The sequence below is a fragment of the Gouania willdenowi genome, chromosome 16 (assembly GCF_900634775.1).
Source record: "Gouania willdenowi chromosome 16, fGouWil2.1, whole genome shotgun sequence".
In the NCBI taxonomy this organism is placed as follows: Eukaryota; Metazoa; Chordata; class Actinopteri; order Blenniiformes; family Gobiesocidae; genus Gouania; species Gouania willdenowi.
Window position 1 is genome coordinate 16,753,674 of NC_041059.1, and position 20,464 is coordinate 16,774,137.

The 20,464-nt window shown below is 39.0% G+C and overlaps 1 protein-coding gene across 2 annotated transcripts in view; it reads left to right on the top strand.

Moving 5' to 3' along the window:
* The first annotated feature begins 399 nt into the window (after positions 1 to 399).
* The window catches only part of creb5b (cAMP responsive element binding protein 5b), a 56,108-nt gene continuing 36,043 nt past the window's right edge, over positions 400 to 20,464 (top strand). Inside the window, exons 1-5 of one of the 2 annotated variants that reach the window (XM_028470061.1) lie at positions 400 to 519; positions 6,597 to 6,674; positions 6,885 to 6,978; positions 12,068 to 12,189; positions 14,670 to 14,827. In XM_028470061.1, coding sequence (XP_028325862.1) covers positions 6,621 to 6,674; positions 6,885 to 6,978; positions 12,068 to 12,189; positions 14,670 to 14,827 — 428 coding nt within the window. In that variant the 5' untranslated portion in view covers positions 400 to 519; positions 6,597 to 6,620. Of the gene's footprint in view, positions 571 to 6,596; positions 6,675 to 6,884; positions 6,979 to 12,067; positions 12,190 to 14,669; positions 14,828 to 20,464 lie in introns of both variants that reach the window. The other variant, XM_028470060.1, reaches the window with a different exon arrangement.

The window sequence follows — 20,464 nt, forward strand, 5'->3', positions numbered from 1 at the left end:
TTTTTAAAGCGACAAAGAGCCATTGCGAAAGAGTCAAAGAGCCACATGAGGCTCCAGAGCCACAGGTTGAAGACCCCTGCTATAGAGGGTATTAGAATTCCTTATGGAAATAGTGTATAATCTATATATTTATATATAACAAACTTTCAAATCAGTGGCAGTTATAAAAATGTCTATAATTTAGCTGGACAGTTCCAGTTTCTTACATGTGGGTGTCTGATATGCGGATGTCTCCCTGTGAGTCCTCACTCTGTTGCTCTTTTGTCTTCTTTGGTCCGTCCTGCACCCTGCCCTGTGGCCACACCCACCTCCATCCTCTGGGCGTGTCCAAATTCAAACCCCGCCCTCCCCTGTGGCACCACCCCTGAGCGGACCGCAATGATTTAGAAGTTCAGGAATCCCACGTGACGTCACCCCAGGGTGACGTTATGCCTCTCTAAATAGATCGTATTGTAATCTTTTCTCAGTCCAACGTGGTTTTCTTCTGAGCGACTGCTTCACAGTTTCTCCTCTTGTTTGGTAAGTCGAGGCCCGGCCGCCATGCAGAGGACCGTGCACGCGCCTCTGCAGGTTGGTTGTGCTCGTTATTAGAAGCTCATTTTCTGACTTTTATTTTTTTTATTTTATTTTTTACCCCTTTCTTCATCCCCTTCTCCATCAGCTGTCCAGGTGAAGATGATGATGTTGTCTTGTCAATGCCAGCTCTAGTGTGTGTGCATCTGTGCGCTCGTGTCACCCGTTGTCCGTCCGTGCCTATCTGTTGACTGTCTGTCGGTGAAGTTGCACACGGGGAGTCAAGTGCAAGCTCGGTCTGTGTCTGCAGGAGTGCACGGTTGTTGAGAAACGGGACTGTTATTGTATTGAAACGATGATATATATATATATTTTTTTTAAAGATTTAAAAAAAAAAAAAAAAAGAAATGCATTGACACGGATTGAGCTCCAGAGCTTCAGCCCCGCATCGCTGTCATTCCTGTCCCATCTGTGGATAGCAGAGCCGGGGCTTCTCTACCCGGACTGTGCGGTTCACTAAACGGCAGGTTTCAGCTTGTCTCACTAGTACAAAAAACAAAAACAAAAAAAACATTGCGCTTTCTTTCTTTCCTTTTCTTTTCTTTTTTTTCTTCTTTCTTCTCCTAAATCGAGTTTATTGTGAAATGTGCCCAACATTACGTCATTCTGCAGGCCAGTCGATATTGGATTAAAGCGCTGAGATGTTGTTGAGGGGCTATTTTCAGGAAGGTCCTGCTGACCAAGCACGAAAACAGAGAAACACGTTTTAATTATTTGATTGCTCCCAGGCTGCCGTCATTATGTTGAGCTTATAGTGACAGCACTGTCAATACCACACGGCTTCATGCACTGTTTATGGTGCAGGATCCTGGTGGTGTCAAGTCCCCTTAAATGTGTTTGCTTTTATTGCTTGTTGGAGCCTATGCTCATATTTATTTAAATATATATTTTAGGACTTTGCGACCAGTTGGATCTAAGAACTGCTTCAGCACTTTAGCCAATTAATCATTAATAACTCTGTTAAAAGCTAGCCATTTTAATAAATAATAATAATAATAAGAAACATGTCAGATTTAGTTCTTTTTCTCCTTGATCTGTCAAAACATCATCTGAATTTTAAACAGTAGACTGTAGGTAATGGAAAAAAAAAAAAGAAACTCACTCTAATAAAGTTGGTCACTAACTGACCTTGTGCAGATGTATTTCCTACTTTGCACAACGTTAAGCCTAATTGCTGCCCAGTGGCCCATAGCAGTAGTGAAATGTGACCTGCTCCCAGTTTATTTGTTGATGGGTGATTCATGTGCTCATGATTGATCTCATGTAGTAAGGGCTGAAATGGAATTAATCACACTTGTTTTTACTTTGACTGTCATTTTGTGTTGTTTTTAAATCACTGGGCCTCTTTCTCTCTTTTTTTTTTTTCTGTGATGTAAAACTTTTTACAGTAAGAGTTCTGTGGGTGTTGTCATTGCCTTAGAAGCCATCTGGGAGGGATTTTTGTACTTTAAATATAATAACTCAGGTCTGTGGAGAAGTATTGAGGTTTACATCACAGCAGGCTTTGTGGCACACGTTCATTATGAGAGCAGAGGCTCAGGGCACACTTTGTCTTCCTCGCCTCAGGGGCTTGTGGTAATCTTACCTTGAACTTGTGCTGTCAAAAAAAAAAAAAAAACCCCAGGTCATGGGGAGCTGGGGATTTAAATTGCAGCGCATATTTGTACTTGCTTTAACCCCGTATGCCTTTGCACCCCAAAAACTTCTCTGGTCTGTACCTACATTTCTACCTCATTTCTCTTGAAATCAAATGCCAGACCCCCTAATCCTTCCCCTTTTGCTCACATCAGGATGAGGTTAATGTAGAGTGTAAGTGAATTTCCTCTGTTAAAAACTAAAAACACAGATTAAACGAGAGCCAAGTCCTCTTTCCAAAGAAAGGGAGCTGAACACTGATCAGTTTTAAGTGTGAAAGCTTTTGAATAATTCAGGGCGACATTTTCAGAATTAATGCTTGAAAGTTGATGCATCATCTGGTTTGAATTTCCTGCTTAATGGAACGAGATGATTGTCCCATTTTAGAAACGGGAACAGGAAGGTATATATATATATATATGTATCTGGTATGTATGTAGTCAGAACGTTGTTTCTAATCGTATAATTTATACCTCATGCTTTTTAATTGAAAGGTCCAAACTAGTAGAAAGTGATGGAATGAACCCACGCATTGAGGTCAAAAATAGCTTGACTTATTGATGCAGAATTAGGAAAGAGTTTAATTTTACTATCAAAGTCCCCGTAAATGTGTTTGCTTTTATTGCTTATAGCCTATACTTATATTTATTTTCTTTTTCTTTTTTCCCCCTCCACCTTTAAATATATATTTTAGGACTTTATGACCAGTTTGATCTAAGAACTGTTTCATCTCTTTTAAAAGCTGTTTAAAAAAATAGTTATTTTTCTTCTTGATCTGCAAAATACCTCATGCTTTTTAATTGAAAAAATGATCAAATGAACCCAGGCATTGAGGTCAAATAGCTTGACTTGTTGATGCAGAATAGGGAAAGGGTTTTATTTTACTATCAAGTTATGGAATTTGAAAAAAAAAAAAAAAATTCTAGTCTTGAAAAGTCATGGAATATTTCAACTGTTTTGGAAAAGTTTTGGAAATATGTTAAACGCCAAAGATGTTAAGCATTATCTCAAAGTGAAAGTGTGAATTGTGAATTGAGCGGGAATCACGAGATCTCATGAATTCACGCAAATTCACTCTCCGCCTCATTTATAAAACTGTGCGTAGTTAAGATCACATCTGCTGGCGTACGCTAAAAACTTGGAAATGCATACGCAAAAAAATAAAATAAATAATAATTTAAAAAAAAAAAAAATCTCAGTGCTTCAGAACCAAGTCATGGAAATTTGCTAAAAAGTTTTGAAAAATCATTGTGGAAACAAATGTGGGAACCCTGTACCATAGGCACTGTTTTCAGGTGTGATGTTGGTTTGTGATGTGGAATGAGACCAGGTAAGTCCGAAGGGGCCCGGATGGTGACAGAAAGAGAGAGAAAGAGTATGCCAATGCAGGACTGACAGAGAGACCCTGTCCAGACCCTGTTTTCCAGGCTTGGTCATGAAGTACAGCTTGTTAGGAAAACAGCACTGCTTAGCATAACACAACATCTGAGTGTTTGGACTGTGCTTAAGGAAATAGTCTGCACCCATGAAAATAACACACATGCGGGCTACGTGGTGCATGAACGTATTCCCCACTCTGCTGAGAACATGTGGCACATGCAGAGCTCAGTGTTGCTGATGCTCTTGCAAACAGATGGACGCAGGGAAATATTTTGAATTAATGAGAATTAATGGTGCACAATCACAGCTGTGAACACGAAAGATGTTTTTGATTTAGTTACGACCACTTTAGAGAAACAAACCAGGCATCATGTGTTTGTGATTGTAACATGTGACTTTATCCGACTGATTTAAAGACTTTCTGCATTGAATAATTGGTCTCCACACCTGTACTTAAAGGTCTTTCATGGGCTTTGCCTTAGTGTTCACACTGTGATCAAATCTTTAAAAGCATGTGTTGTCACTCAATATGACAGTGATTCAAATGCTGACATTTAACAACTGTTGATTATTAAAAACATTTTTTTTCTCACTGGTATAGGCAGCTGAGATACTCTGTCTTTAATGTTACAGTGAAGATGTTTTTCCCCTTTATTCTTTATTTGGATCCCCATTAGCTTCCACGAGGTGGTTGCTAGTCTTCCTGGGGTCCATACAAAGTAAAATGTACATTTCAGTACAATTTAAAAAAAAAAAAAATCAAAAATACAATTCACATGTCAAGAATATTTACATTTGCAATGACACACCAGCTTGTCGAGATATAATGCATACAGTATTATGCACAATACAAACTAAAATAAAATATTAAATGTGCACTTAATCTTGATGAGAATTCACTTAAAGCTGCTTCGTCTCCCACTTTGTAACATCAACTTTGATCGTACTTTAAAAATACACACTTTTATTACGATCTAACATAAATAAACTGACTTTTTCAAAAATGCCAAAAACAAATTCAAAGCATCAGTTTTTATTTTGTTTATTACACTCGTTCTGTACTCAAAAGACATCGGCCTCTTTTACTGTTTTCATTGGAAGTGCCAAAATGAGTGTGTCACTGAAAATAACACCAACAAACTCAAAATAAAGAACAATCCTGTTTTTATTCTGAGATAAAGTCAGTTTTTGGACCTTCCGTTGAGATATTAGGGCACTTTAATAGTTTGGGCTTCAAAACTGAAATAAGGAAACAAATGCAATTCAGTTCCCATATTTAAATGTTTTTTCTTCCACTTTAATTAACATATCGACCCTTTCCTTCACCTGATGGTTTCAGTTCGTCTGTTGAGAGAACAAAAACCTGCCGTGAGCTGGTAAAACCTATTTGTAAATGATCGAACACACTGTGGAAGCTTTTCTAACCCTGTGTGCGCAGCAGTCTGAGCTTAGAAGTTTGCTTGCATGTGAATGGATGCCCTCATCCAGCACGCACGACCTAACTTTTTTTATGTTTTTTTTTATTTTTTATTAATGCATGTGCAATATTTTGTATATAACTATGTATTTATTTTATGCATAAGGGTGCATATAAAAAAATACACAAGTTATTTTTGATTTTTATATTATTTTTAAGACCTTTCACTAAATGTATACAAGAATATATGTGTTTTTTAGTCTTACTTTGAATCAATATCACTAAAACAATAGAATTATGACACCGTTGTTTTTTTTTATATTCAGGGCATTTGTATTTAGCTCATCATGAGACATGCAGTTTATTTTGCCAGATGATGTGTTGACATATTTAATGTGTATGTGTGTATTTTTTGACTAAACATTTTATCTTCTCTTTCTCTTCTTCTTATATTTCATGACCCACATTTTTTTAATTAGATCCTAAAACTGGACTTTTGCCATTAAAATAAGGTTGAAACACAGTAGTGAAAATAACCTTTTTGTTGATTTTAAAATGATTACGTGGATATTTGGTCAGCGTTTTCCAGTATGCTTTGGAGTTTGACTTTTTTCCAACTTACAAAGTTAATTTAAGCTAAGAGTGATATATCATATAGCTACAATGTTTAATCTTTTTTTTTTTTTTTTTAATTTGCATGCATCAGGATTTATCAAGGCAAATGACTAACAAGGAACATGTCCCGTATGAGCCCAGTGTGCCACTGTTTCTCTCTACAGCGTTTGCATGTTCTCCTATAGCCTGCATAGGTTTTCTCAGGTTACTACAATTTCCTCCCACAGTCTAAAAACATTTTTTTGTGAAGTGAAGAGTAGTCAGACTGTGTGTAGGAGTGTCTCAGACAGTCTCTGTGTAAACTCTCAGAATGGCGGCCTGTCCGGGGTGTACCCGTTCATTCCACCCCTGCTGGGATGTTCTCTAGTGCAGCGTTTCTCAACTTGTGGGTCAGGACTCAAAGGTGGGTCGCGGACCTGTACTGGGAGGGTCGCGGACAGCTGGTCAAAAATAAATAAATGCTTGATGTCTCTCATGTTGGACTTGTCTTTAATTTTGAAAGAAATGTTTCTTTTGGCAAGCATGCTGTGAAATGCATGTTGCTTGCACCGTAAAATATATAGATTTATGTTCTTAAAAAATTATATGTGTGTTTTCAACAGCTACTGTATTTTTCAAAAACTAAATTTGGTTGGTTGAATTCTAATAAAAATGGGACGCGATTTCATGACGGTGGCAAAATGTGGGTCCCAGTGTGAGACCAGTTGAGAACCTCTAGTGGTTTCCTGGTCTTCACTGGTTTATGAAGAAATTCTAATCATGAATTTCTGCCTGTGCAACTAACATGTGTGAGTTTTATGTATCTTCTGCTATTCATTTGTTGTTCAAGTTCAAATGACGTGAAAAAGCTGGTGCAGGTGCTGTTGCAAGTTTATGTCTGACACAAACAAATTCTGTTTTTCTTAGTTACTGAAAAACTCACATGAGTTACCATCTCCCACACCTTATTTTTCTTCGTCTGTCTTTTTTTGTGTAGTTTTATGAGAAGTTCACCAGAGTGATGAACTCAGACCAGGAAAGGCCGTATGTGTGCAACGCTCCTGGCTGTTCTCAGGTGAGTCTGAGGAGCAGCATTACAGCGCAGCGCAAACATGTGCATGTGTGTAACATGAAGAGACGTAACACTCAAGGCTCAAGGAGGAGCTTTGTGGAGACCTCAGTGAAACACTAACCTAACTATGCTGCAGGTGCATGAAAACTTCAGATGGACGTCATCAGCCAGTGCTGCTCTCCTTTAACATTCTTTGACATTATTACTCCACAGCGATTTCCCACAGAGGACCATCTAATGATACATCGACACAAGCACGAGATGACCCTGAAGTTTCCCTCAATAAAGAACGACAACATGTTATCAGGTGAGCATACGTCTGCATCAGTCCCAGCTCACTCACTCACTGCTGGTGCAGGGATCACAGGGAAGGAACCAGTGGTTTGTGTGCAGGTGTGACTCACGGTCGTCTGTCATCGGATTACTTTTACAGCACGTCTATCTGTGTTGTTTACAATAATGTAAGTTATATGACAACACGGCACATACCTCAACAGGATGCCGAGACACTGACGCACACTGATGCACAATTTACTCATACATTTATTTACCTTTTGTTGCTTTGATACTTGTGTATTTATACAGGGTTCCCACAGATCCTTAAAAAGTCATAAAAGGCATTAAATTCATGAATCTAAAAATAAGGCCTCAATTGTCATTAAAATGTCTTAAAGCAATGTTTCAAGCATCTTCAATTTCAACATTTAAGTATGATTTTATGATTTAATTAGTCTCACATTTAAAAAATAAATGGTAACTTTCATTTAAAGTTTTAAAAATAATTTACCATAATCACAACAGCGGAACCAGCTACAAAACAGTGACGTGTTGCAGCGCGTCATGCTCGTAGCAACAAGGGGAAATGTAAATTTAACTAAAATTGCTTGCATCGAAGATTTTTCTTAATAGTTTTTATTTTTTGTATTTTTGTTGTTTTATATATTTCTAGCTATCTTTGTAGTCATCTTGTGTGTTTTTGGAGTTATTTTGATTATTTTAGTCTGTTTTTTTGTGTATTTTACTTTGGGGGGCCGCCAGTTGCACGTCTACACTAGTCACTAGAAAAACTGTACCCTAACCCTATATAATTGATGTGGCGTTTTTGTTTTTACTGTGATGTTAGTCTTAAATGTAATTTCAAATGTCAATAAAAGTCTTAAAAAGTCTGAGTGGCAGAATGGAGGGAGTTTAACTCGTAATTAAGCGTTCATGCCAATCTGGGTATAAACTTTAGAATTATAGATATGGACTGTGTACTGAAAGGTCAAACCAGGCCAACATTTAGTTAGAATTTTCAATGTTTAAAGTCGTTTTATATAAACAGCATTGTCTACGGTGACCCACTCCAGCCAACCACTGAGATTGTTTCCTGTTCATTATTAACACTGAGTGGACAGCAGGATCAGATTTTTCTAGGCCGGCCTTCTCGTATCGTTTGCCTTCTGAGCTACAACACCAGCGACCTCTCACACTGAACAGTTTAAAGCCAGTCCACGTTTATGCTTTACAGCACTAGTGTCAAACTAAAGCTCCGCAGGACTAATTCGGCCCCCGAGAGCATCTTGTCTGGCCCGCAGGAAGATTTTGTTCAAAGCAAAAAATTCTGCGAAAACGTGACACTTTGTAGATCACCAGATAAGTTGTAAATCTATCCCTACCTCCAAATTCTCAAATTCAGTAAAATACCACCAAAATATGATGGGGCTTTTATTATTTTATTATTTACAGAATTATTAAATTGCAATTTTCTTTCTTCTAGAAACTTGTAAAAATCTCTTAAAATTATCCCACAGAATTCTTCCAATTAAATATGAACGTTTTGAGAACGTAAGTTGCAAATTCAAGAAATGTTTGACTAATTGCTTAACATTCAGGATACTTTAAGTCAATGATTCTCAACTGGTGGGTCGGGACCCAAAAGTGGGTCGCCGACCTGTACTGGGAGGGTTGCAGACAGCTGGTCAAAAATAAATGAATACTTAATGTCTCTCATTTTGGACTTGTCTTTTATTTTGAAATAAACTCTATTGACAGGCATGCTGTGAAATGCATGTTGCACAGGAAAATAGTTGATTTATGTTTTTAAAAAACATTATATATATGGGTGTTTTCAACAGCTGTTTTTGAAAAACTAATTTTGGTTGGTTGAATTCCAAAAATAAAAAATTAGGTTGCGATTTAATGACAATGGCAAAATGTGGGTCCCAGGGTAAGACCAGTTGACAACCTCTGCTTTAAAGGTGCAGTCTGCAACTTTCAGATCCCTCTCTCCCACTCCCTCTCTGCTGCTCTCTTGCCCTGCCTCCAAACGTTCCAAAGTTCCTCCCTCAGAGGAGCTAACAAGCTAATGTTAGCCAGACAGCCACACCACAGTAATATGACATGCTCTGTTAAAAGCATATTACTGCAACGCTTCTCTCTCTCAATGTGCACACACCTCAGAATCAGCAGCAACAACACAGCAGCCCAAACGGAGGCTGCTGCGCACACACAAACAACACATGCACTACAGAGTTCTAGTTTAACAATTACAAATCAAACATAATGTAAATCAAGCAGTAGTAATTACCTTTCAAGCAGAAAAGTCACCAATTCCATATTCTACTCCTCCAGACCATACACTGTAAAAAAAGACGGCGCTACAGCCCTGGGAAAGGGGCGGGGCCTGTGAGCAACAATTGTCAGACAGTCCATCAAACACAATCCTGGCTCTGATTGGTTCTTTTTGCTCGGTCGTGGTGCATTCTGGCAATCTGCCAGGAGCAGCAGGAGGGACTCAATGAGTCTGTTTTTTTTCACACAAACTACTAGTTTGATGTAAAGCTGTCCTTACATAGTGACAGCTTTAGCAAATATGACAAAAAGTCACTTTTATAAGAGTTGCAAACTGCACCTTTAAGTGACATAGTGAAAACTGGGGAAACACAATTTTGAATTTGTCTATTTTTCCTTTACAAAGTCTTGTGTGTTTTTTTTTTTAGTGCGGCCTATTTGAGATCAAACTAGGTTGTACTGTATGTGGCCCTTGAACTGAGATGAGTTTGAAAACTTTTGTCTTGACAAATTGATGTAATTTTTACAACTTATCTAAATCATGTGATGAATGTCCGTGCATGTAGTGAACCATTTCTGTACAATATGGCTCCGTTAATCACAAGGTCATGCCCATTTCTGCTCACTAAGTTATCATCCTGTTCCCTTTTAGTGAACGTCAAACATCGGTTCACCTCTTGCTCTTTTTAGCATTTCACCCATCAACTAAACAACCATTTGACTTTTTAAAATAGCGCCTGACTTATAGTCTCAACCTCTGAAAATGGAAGCTGTTCTTTTGCTAAAGTGTATTTTGGGTATACATGTCGTGATGAAAGTTGGAATCTATCCCCAGTCTGGCCAGTGTAGATAAACAGAACACCAAGTATGCTTTTAGTCTTTGAAACAATCGTGATCCTAAAATCACCTTCAACTGTCTGAAACCTGAACTGTGTGCACCCCCCACCACGTCAAGTTGAATACCGCAGCTTGACTGAGCTGCACAAATGAGACCCCCTCTTGGTAGGTGGGATCTGTACTTTGTCAGCTAAAATGGGGCTATCAAGGGCATCATCTCTCTCTCTCTCTCTCTCTCTCTCTCTCTCTCTCTCTCTCTCTCTCTCTCTCTCTACACATGGATGTAAAACCCTTAAAGCACAACTGCACACTGCACTTTCGTTATTCCTCATGTAAATCCTCTTTATTTTTACTCTCAGCGTTGATGAATTAACTGCTTTTTGCATGCACACAAAAACACGAAATAGTCAAATAAAACTTTAATCAGGAAAAACTTTTTTTAAAATTTTTTTTTTAAAGAAAATTCAGAATTTTCAAAAACCATTACAAGGGACTGTTGAATGATTACCATTCTAATAACATAAATCAGTAATAAATAGTGTTTAAAGGAGGCCACAAATACTGTTATTATTAATATTATTAAACAACAGCGAAAAAAGATACAAATTAACAATAGGTCAAAATATTTGTGTTAAATTTTTATGAAATATTTCTAAATGAAACATATATTTTGAAGGTTTTTCTTTTTTAACAGAACTTGGCGCTTTCCCAAGATTAAATGTCTTTACAGTAATATTACAGTTTAATTTATTTACACATAACTCTCCCTAAATCTGTGAGAAAAAAAGTACTATATAAAAGATGCAACATCATGCGGTTATGCTTCTAACTGCGAAAACACAAAAAAATATTGATTATGCAGTGGATTATCGTTCATCTACACAGGACGTAAACAGTTTGAAATAGTGTGTTAAGGTTTCATTTATTAAGACAACTTTCTTCAGGAAATTTACTTTATAAATGTATTTGATATCCTGACATGTTTTGACTGCCAACTGTCAATCTTCAATGCAACGTAATATATAAAATTCCATGTATGTCATACCAAGACCATCGGGCGACAGGGGGCGTGGCCATCTGAGACAACTCAGTTTAGCCAGGCCCAGAACAAAACCCATAAAGACACATGAAAGCAATCAGTAAATGTCTCTGAGGAAGACTGACCGTTGGCAGACGAAACATGTCAGGAGATCTAAGTAAATTTCAAAATAAATTTCCTGAAAAAAGTTGTCTAATAAATGAAACCTTAAAGGGCCCAGGTTACGCTAAATTAACTTTTCTGTGCTTTAAACATCATAAAAGTGCTATCTGGGCTTCATACACATGACCAAAGTGTTTTTATCATTGATTCCCTCAATCCTTAGTCAGAGGGTGATTTGCTCCTTTCTTACTACTGGGTGAGCCCAAACACCTCGTTCCAATTTGATGACGCGTTCCCACTTTGATGGCGAATTTGACACGGCACTGAGCTGTAAAAGCCGCGCCTCCAGGAAGCTCTCTTCCGTGATTGACATGTAAACAGACACACCCACAAAGGTGAGCATTTCAGCGTCCTTCGCGCAGTGCTATATATGTATTTTCTACAGTCTATGTATGTACCGACGAACGCCCCGCCCCCATGCTCTGTCTCATGTTTATAAAGCAGCACTAGCTCAGCTACGGAGTGGGTGGGAGGAGGGCGAGCCGTCCTCTGGCCCTACGTCACCGTGCGGGGAGGAGGAAGTCAGTGTCCCGTCTATAGACACGCCCACTCATGAATATGCCGCAATGTGATCATAAGTAGGCCGCAAATCAGCCTGTTTGCGTGGAGTTGCTCAGAAAGTGACTTTTCAGAGGCTGAAACTCTGGAAAACAGGCAAGTTTGGGGAAATAAACCTCAAATACTATGTTTTTGGGGTTCTTAGAACAGATGGAGATGGGTGAAAAATTGCATGACATGGGACATTTAACACTATTTCAAAATAAAAGAACTTAACAGTCTTGAAATGGATTTCTGTGTTTTGCAGATCAGACACCCACGCCAACACGTTTCTTGAAGAACTGTGAAGAGGTGGGATTGTTCAGTGAGCTGGATTGCTCCATTGAGCAGGAGTTCCGCAAAGCCCAGGAAGAAGAGGACAGTAAACAGGTAGTGAAAAGTTTTAGAAATGAGCCCAAAAAGCTCAGAGCCACAGCCATCCACAGAGGTCCGCTTTGGGGATTATGAGCTGTTATCGGCTCACATCATGTCGCTAAGTGCAAGCCACACACCAGGAACTGATAAGGCACTTTTAATAGATTTCAAACATAGACGTCATGTGACTGCACTCTGAAATGGACGGCATGTAACGCTGGTCCTCACTGGTTCTTCCCTCTGATTCCACGGTCCAAGGTCTCCTTTTGTCCTTTCACTGATGACAGACAAGGCTAGTAGGTGAAGATTTTTTCACCCACAAGGTGAGGAGAGCAGAGATCATGTTTTCCACCTGTAACTTCAAACAACCCCTGAGCTGTCTCATAGCAAAGGAGTCCTATTTCTTACCAGAACTAAAGACAGACCCCTGAGACAACCTGTTGGCAGCAAACAAAAGCCGTGGCTGGTGCACCTCACATGTCAGCAGAGAAGCATAACTCTGACGTTTGACAAGGGCCAAAGGTGTTCATTTATTCATCTTAGAGCTGCCCTGAAGCGGCCTCGCCTAAAACGTGGCTGCTTGTCAGATTGCAACAAGAGAGACTGCTTATCTAATGTCTAGGAAGACGTGCAGACTGCAACTAAGCTCTCGTCTGAGAGCTTTGGCTCTGGAGCTCTCGTGTACTCAGGTCAGTCGTGTCTAGTCTGCCCTACCTGCGTAGTTTATGACGAGAGGCAGTGCTAAGTCAGCAGGAGGTGAGCTGGAGCAAAGCAGCCCTGCAGAGTGAATACATAATGTTTTTTACACATTCAGAAGACTCAAGGAGCAAAAACAAAAAAAAAGCGATCAGAAAGAAATAAGTGCGGAGTCAGAATGTAGACAGGCCCTTACTCATGACATTTAATCCAGCAATTCTCAACTGGTGGATCAGGACCCAAAAGTGGGTCACACCCCTGTACTGGGTTGGTCGCGGACAGCTGGTCAAAAATAAATTAATACTTATTTTCATTTTATGTTGTTGGTTAATTTAACAGGGACAGTGTACAATCAATACTGAAAATGTACCACATTTAGCCAAAAGGCTATTTTTTTATCTACAGTCCATGGACAGAATGTTCATTTGTCACCCTAAAAGAATACTGATCACACAATCTACAGGAAATATACAATGAAAAATGCAAAAACTACATAGTAACATATAACACTTCCATTTACCTATAAAAAAACGGCAGGATTTGTGAAGAGACCATGTGTCTCATGTTGGACTTGTCTTTTATTTTGAAAGAAACTTTTATTTTTGACAGGCATGCTGTGAAATGCATGTTACACAGGAAAATATCTAGATTTATGTTAAAAAAAAAAAAAAGATTATATAAATGTGTGTTTTTAAGAGCTATTTTTGAAAAACTCAATTTGGTTGGTTGAATGCTAAAAAAAAAAAAGTGACCGTGGCAAAATGTGGGTCCCAGAGTGAGACCAGCTGAGAACCCCTGATTTAATCCATCACAATTTGAATTGTTGGGGGATTGTGTTGCACAAAATTATAAAAATGTTTGCTTTGGTCTTTCTTTGTATATCCAGTTCATATGGAAAGGTAAAAATGTAACTGAGTGAAAACAGGAAAAGCTGATCTTGTTTGGACTTGCAATGTTCCCCTAAAGAAACACGCAAAATGACTGTAGTTTACACCGTATGGTACCCAAACTGTATTTATGAGTCTAGCTGTTATAATTCTGCTGTTGTGTAGAAATCAGAATCAGAAATGTTTTATTTGCCATGTACAGTTTTGAGGACAGTACAAGGAATTTGACTTGGTGGTTGGTGCACAAAACAAGCAACAAAAAGAAATAAAAGAAATAAAAACAGAACAACAAAGCACAACCCAGCAACAATAATAATAATAATAATGATAAATATAAAGGATGAGGGATAAATAAAGGATAGATAGAGAATAAAGGATAAATAGGATAAATATAAATATAAATATATATATATACAGTGCAGCAGGTATCAAGCTGGTGGAGGTGGTGATCGGGTGGGGGGGGGGGGGGGGTTCAGTGGGTGACTTGGGGTGTGTTCATGTGGATGGTGGCAGAGGGAAAGAAGCTGTTTTTGTGTCTGGAGGTTCTGGTCCTGATGGACCGAAACCTCCTACCAGAAGGGAGAGATTGAAACAGTTTATGACCGGGGTGGGAGGGGTCGGCCACAATCTTTCCTGCACGCCTCAAAATCCTGGAGGCGTACAGGTCCTGGAGGGAGGGCAGATTGCAGCCGATGACCTTCTCTGCAGAGTGGATGATACGCTGCAGTCTGGCCTTGTCCTTGGCCGTAGCTGCAGCGTACCAGATGGTGATGGAGGAGCAGAGGATGGACTGGATGATGGAGCTGTAGAAGTTCACCATCATCTTTGTTGGCAAATGTGACATGTTGTGACTGTGACATCCAATATTGAGTACTTAAGTACTTTAACAGAGCGTTTCCCTGTTCTTTGCAGAACATCTCACTGCATGGACAAGCAGGCCAAGGCCAACATCAGCAGTCACACTCACGCATGGGCAATCATGACAGCAGCATTGTGATCCAGCAGGCCCTGCCCTCACCTCAGTCCAGCTCCGTCATCACACAGGCCCCATCCACAAACAGGCAGATCGGGTAAGAATTGAATATTACACTAAAACTTGTGCTAGAATCCAGGTCAGAAGAGTTTGGTTATGTTTTATTAGACACAAAAGTATCTGATACAGTATGTGCAACAAGCAGGAAGTCGAAATGTGTGATAGAAGCTGTTTTCTGTTCAAAATGTATATCACCTGGTGTGGGGTCATGCTCAATAATATTTATTTATTGACCTTTATTATCCTAGAAATCCTATGGTTTGGCTTGTACTATAGTAAACAGACTTTGATCTGAACTTTAAGCTCAGTTTTCCTCAGGGTTGTTCTGATAGCTCGTCTATGCTACAACTATGCTACGTCTATGATACCAAATCTTGGGCCAGTATTTTTGTAATCTAAAGTTGAACTTTTCCTTCTGTGGTCAAATGAGCCTTTCTGCTCGCTGCAGGCGCGTCCCTAAAAAGTCAGGCGTGGTCGCGACGACACAGTCCAGTCGGACAACCGAAGGCGCACCATGCCCTGAAAGTGTAAGGGATTATAAAATAGACTTTTCTCCATTGAAGAATACGTTTTAAAATATTTTGCTTGGTTTGACACATTTAGTAACAACATTTCTATTTTACTTTGTAGAACACGCTCAAATTTAACAGGCAGGTGGTAACTGTCAGCTTTACACAAAAGTCAGCGTAGAAGAGAGATCTTAATGAATATTTATTTGTAAATAATTGTGATACATTTTTCTGTCGACACCTTGACTCTGCCTTGAAGTGTGTTGACCGTGCTATCCAAACTAGGGGCCTTAGTGTGGATTAGGGTCACACCTTTCTGTTTGTTTCTGTTATTAATAACAAGAAAGTAAGCAATGTGCTCATTTTATGTTGTCATGAAGAACAAAAGCATTTAAATTAGCATTTTGAATAGTGTAGTGTACAGTGACGGTGACGGTGCTGTGCATCAGTAGCTTCCGTCTGCTCTTTGTGCTGCACGTAGTGAACAGAGATGCAGCTCAATCACCATGAGTGATGAGTTTGACAGAAAATAATACATTTGATGGGCTGAATAGGAGAGGTATACAGAATTTTAGACAATTACATCCTTCCTAATGAGTAAGAGAAAACCTTTATAAAAATGGTGATGTTGCAACACCAGGACAGCCGTGCACGCCTTAGTGACAGTAAAACCTAGTGCACAGACTCTTAATCCCTCCGAACGTTCTGAGGTTCTTGTTTCAATGGTTCACCCTGTGTGTTTGTGTGCGAGTGTCCATATGTGCTTCTCTGCATGATACTGACGAGAGTCCCAGATAACGAGATGAGGTCACTGTCAGTCGCTTTTATAACAGTTTCATATTTCATGCTCTAAATAAGCCTTTTAAACAGTATAGGAATGTACATGACACGACAAGGAGACAGCATTTTAAAGGCGCCTCTGGGATGTGTCCGTGTCATCCTCAGTCAGGGTTGGGGTCAATTATAATTGTAATTGTGTAATTGGTAATTAATTACAATTGTGGCATCATTATAATTGCAATTGTAATTGAAAAAAATCTGTTGCCGTTGTAATCATAATTGAAATGTAATTGAGTTTAGATGATTGACTTTGTAATTGTAATTTCTATGAAATTCATGGAAATTCTGCAAAAACTGTTCTATTTACAATTTAATTAAACGCAAAACTGGGAACAATTTTACAGTTCTATGGCTTACACATACGTAGTTAACAATTATTAAAATTATTCTCTTCAGGATCATTTAAATAAAATTAAAATCGAGGACGCCCACACCAAAAATATTAATACCAATATTTTCATTGATTAGGTAACAAAGTAACCAAGAGATACGAAACAAATTAGATGATAGATAATATTTTTTTTGGTGTATTTTACAGATAATTTAAGACATGGATCAAAACTGACCTGTTATCATAAGAGATGCTAACGCAAGGAAGATTTATGGCCCAATTTATTAAAGGCTCAGTAATTGTTATTAATTGTGATTGAACTTTAGTAATTGAGAATGTAATTGTAATTAACTTTCAGGGGGAAAATAATAATTGTACTTGGAAAAAATGCAGGGCACCGTAATTATATTTGAGTTGTAATGGAACATGGATAATTGAAGACATAACTGTAATTGAAACCTGTCGTCAGTGGTCACTTTGTTATTATTATTGTGTATGTGTATTATCATTATCACAGCGTTAGTCACACCCTGTGTTGATCAGGCTGTAAATCTTCTGTGTGTTGTGTCCTATGACTGTTTAAGAGTCAGTGCTTTGATTGTAGGTGAACCTATGTTGACACCACTGACCTCAGTGTCTCTGTGAACTGGCTTTGTTACTGTAAACCAGGCCAATGGCAGGCCAGTGTGACATTGAGACAGCTCAGGGTTAGGCCAGGCTCTGTGTTGCGGTCGCCGTGTGTAGATTTACAGCTTGAGGAGGTGGTGAATATTGGATGGAAGGCCCATCACTAAGCCTGACTGACATCCCGTCAAGCTCTTTGTTGAGGACAGGTGTGGAATTTCATCCTCTTTGGTGCAACAGCAATCACTGCCAGTAACAGAGACTTCACTGAGCCTGCTTCACCTGAGTTTACCTGTCATCATCAACTCCTTACCAGGCTCACGACAGCCTGTCAATGTGCTGCAGGAATACAAAGCCTTCACTGATTAGTAGTGGGAGTTATGGTTTTACTGCGCAAACGTGAAGCTTTCTCAAGATGGAGAGACTGGTCATAAACATGTTACTCAATACTGAACAACTGTGTGGTGTCTTGTTGTCAATTGGCAGCAAATAAGAGTATTTTTACCCTTACTTAAGTTGTCACTGAATTGTCACTAAAGCAGTTATCATTACTTTAGGATAATCAGTTGCTCAAATGTTGGATAATCATGGCTCGGGTGTTCACTGACATTAAAGAGGTTAGCAGATCAATGTCCAGTGATGCTTGTCACTGTGATTGCTGAGCACTGAAACCATTTGAGAGCTAGAACCTTGCATGACAGCTCAGTTGTTACTATTGTGTTTTTAAAGATCCCATGACATGCCATCTCCATTTGTTCTAAGAACCCCAAAAACATAGTATTTGAGGTTTATTTTCCCAAACTCACCTGTTTTCCAGAGTTTTAGCCTCTGAAAAGTCACTTTCTGAGCAGCTCTACGCAAACAGGCTGATTTGCGGCCTAGTTATGCATATTCATGAGTGGGCGTGTCTATAGACGGGACACTGACTTCCTCCTCCCCGCACGGTGACGTAGGTCCAGACGACGGCCCACCCTCCTCCCACCCACTTCGTAGCCGACCTCATGCTGCTTTATAAACATGAGACAGAGCGTGGGGGCGGGGCGTTCACCGGTACATACATAGACTGTAGAAAATACATACATAACACCTTTGTGGGCGTGTCTGTTTACATGTCAATCATGGCAGAGAGCTTCCTGGAGGCGTGGCTTCTCCAGCTCAGTGCCGCATCAAATTCGTTATCAAAGTAGGAACGCGTCATCAAATTGGAGCGAGGTGTTTGGGCTCACCCTGCAGTAAGAAAGGAGCAAATCACCCTCTAACTAACGATTGAGGGAATCAATGATAAAAACACTTTGGGCACGTGTATGAAGCCCAGATAGTACTTTTATGATGTTTAAAGCACAGAAAAGTTAATTTAGCTTAACATGGGCAATTTAAATTTGTGAATATTTAAAACACTGTAACGTGCAGTGGAACTTCTGAAGTAGTAATTAAACAGCTCGATAAATTACTTTCATTTTTAAAATGATTTTTACAGGTTTTCTGATGTACTGTAGTACATTTTTTATTTCTGTTTTTGTTATTTCTGACTTGCAAAAAGTTGAACTTAACTGTTAAATCTCTAAGATAAAGACGGGTGTAGTGTAATTTCATAATAGTCTCTATAAAGATTCAGTCCCCGTGTAATTTACAAGGCACGACTTATCACAATAAAACATATACACGGGGCACATGTTTCCGTTAAGTCTGTAATATAAAGCAGAAATTAAAATGTTGTCAAAATAAAACAAATGTAAATGAAATACTTTACGTTTTTTAAAATATTCTCTTTGATTGCGGCCCTGCCTCAAATGGCTCACCAGTACCGGTCCACGGCCCGGTGGTTGGAGACCACTGGTATATGATCTTTAAATTAACTTTGTGTAAAAGGAATGTAATACAATGATTAAAAAGTAAATCAGTTTTATTATATAGACCCCTAAAAAATGGTTTAAATATGTAGTTATACCATTGTTTAGTGCTAGTAGCATAGCATTGGCATGCATTACATTCTACAATTTGTAGTAAACCTGTAGTATAAGTTGTAAGTTACATGACTCTAAAAGAAAGCTTAATGAAGACAATCTGTTTTGAAGAATTTTACAAAGCATGCCTCACAGACATCCATCAGCGCTGTGTTCCTGATAACAATTGGACCATTTTTTGGTTAGTGAATAAGTGATAGTTTTTGGTGAGCTGAAGCCTGATTAAAAAAATTTTTTAAAAAAACTGGGGAGATTGGCACTAACTAGATGAAGGCGTGGACCTTTTTGTTCAACACCCCTTTGATTGTTGTGTTTCTGAACTAAAAGAATGAAATCTCAGTCTCCTTCAAAACATGAGATTTTAAACTGAGTCTATCAAAGCATTTAAATTCATAACCTTTAGCCTCGGTGAGGATGTCCGTTTAATCGTCTTCCACAATGTGTTCCATAACACATTTTGGGATAATTCTCAGCTTGGCCTTGTATGTAAAAAATCTGATCAGAGTTGTTCTGAAAATGTTCCCATTAGCAGGAAAAAGGTCTGAGGAAACCACTCTCATGAACAGAAATGCTTCCACAGGAAACCATTAGAGCTAACTGGAGTGTATGAACACAGGGCTTCTCTACAGGAACTTCCTAGACAGGACAAACTTCACAGGCTGGCTTTGCTCTGGCCTGATAAAGCATTATGGAGGTGATTGAAGGTCATACTGCGGTTCCTTAAAGGAACATATGCAGTCATTTCAGTGTTCTCCTTCCTGTAAAACCCTCTGAACTGTCCTTGGTCTGTTGGATTTACCATTTATTTGGCAACAAAGAACAATCTGGTAAAATATTCCTCTGTTTCAATCATTATCTCCACCATGGCTAGGACCTTCGAATTATGCATAATCTGAACACACTTTACGGGGCTCAGCAGTCAATATTTCTCCAAATGACATAGAACACACAAACACAATCAGTGTAATCTTACTTCCTTTCCTTTTGTTCCCCCTCTCTGCTGAGAGCGCAGCGCGAGCGTCCAATGAATTAGGATAACAAGTCATTTTCATTGCTCCGCAATGTTTACTAAAGAGCTTTGAGGCTTGGAATCAATTAGGATTGGCTTTCCTCAAGTCCATTTACTTTAGACTGACCCGGGCCGGCAGCTGTGAAACATGAGGACGTTTCCCTCTCTCATTCTGTCTCTCCTTAAACAAAGTCTTTGGGGAGCTGCACTGATACAAACCAGTGTGAAACACAGGTAGAGAGAGCAGCCAGCAGATCTTAATGTCACGGCTATCATTATGATACAAAGGCAAATAGTGTCCAACCACTCGGCTTTTCAATTATGAACATCTGGCGCTGAATTATGTCAGAGTTAAATGCGTTGGGCGCTCTTAGCCAACCATGTGAGATACAAGAGT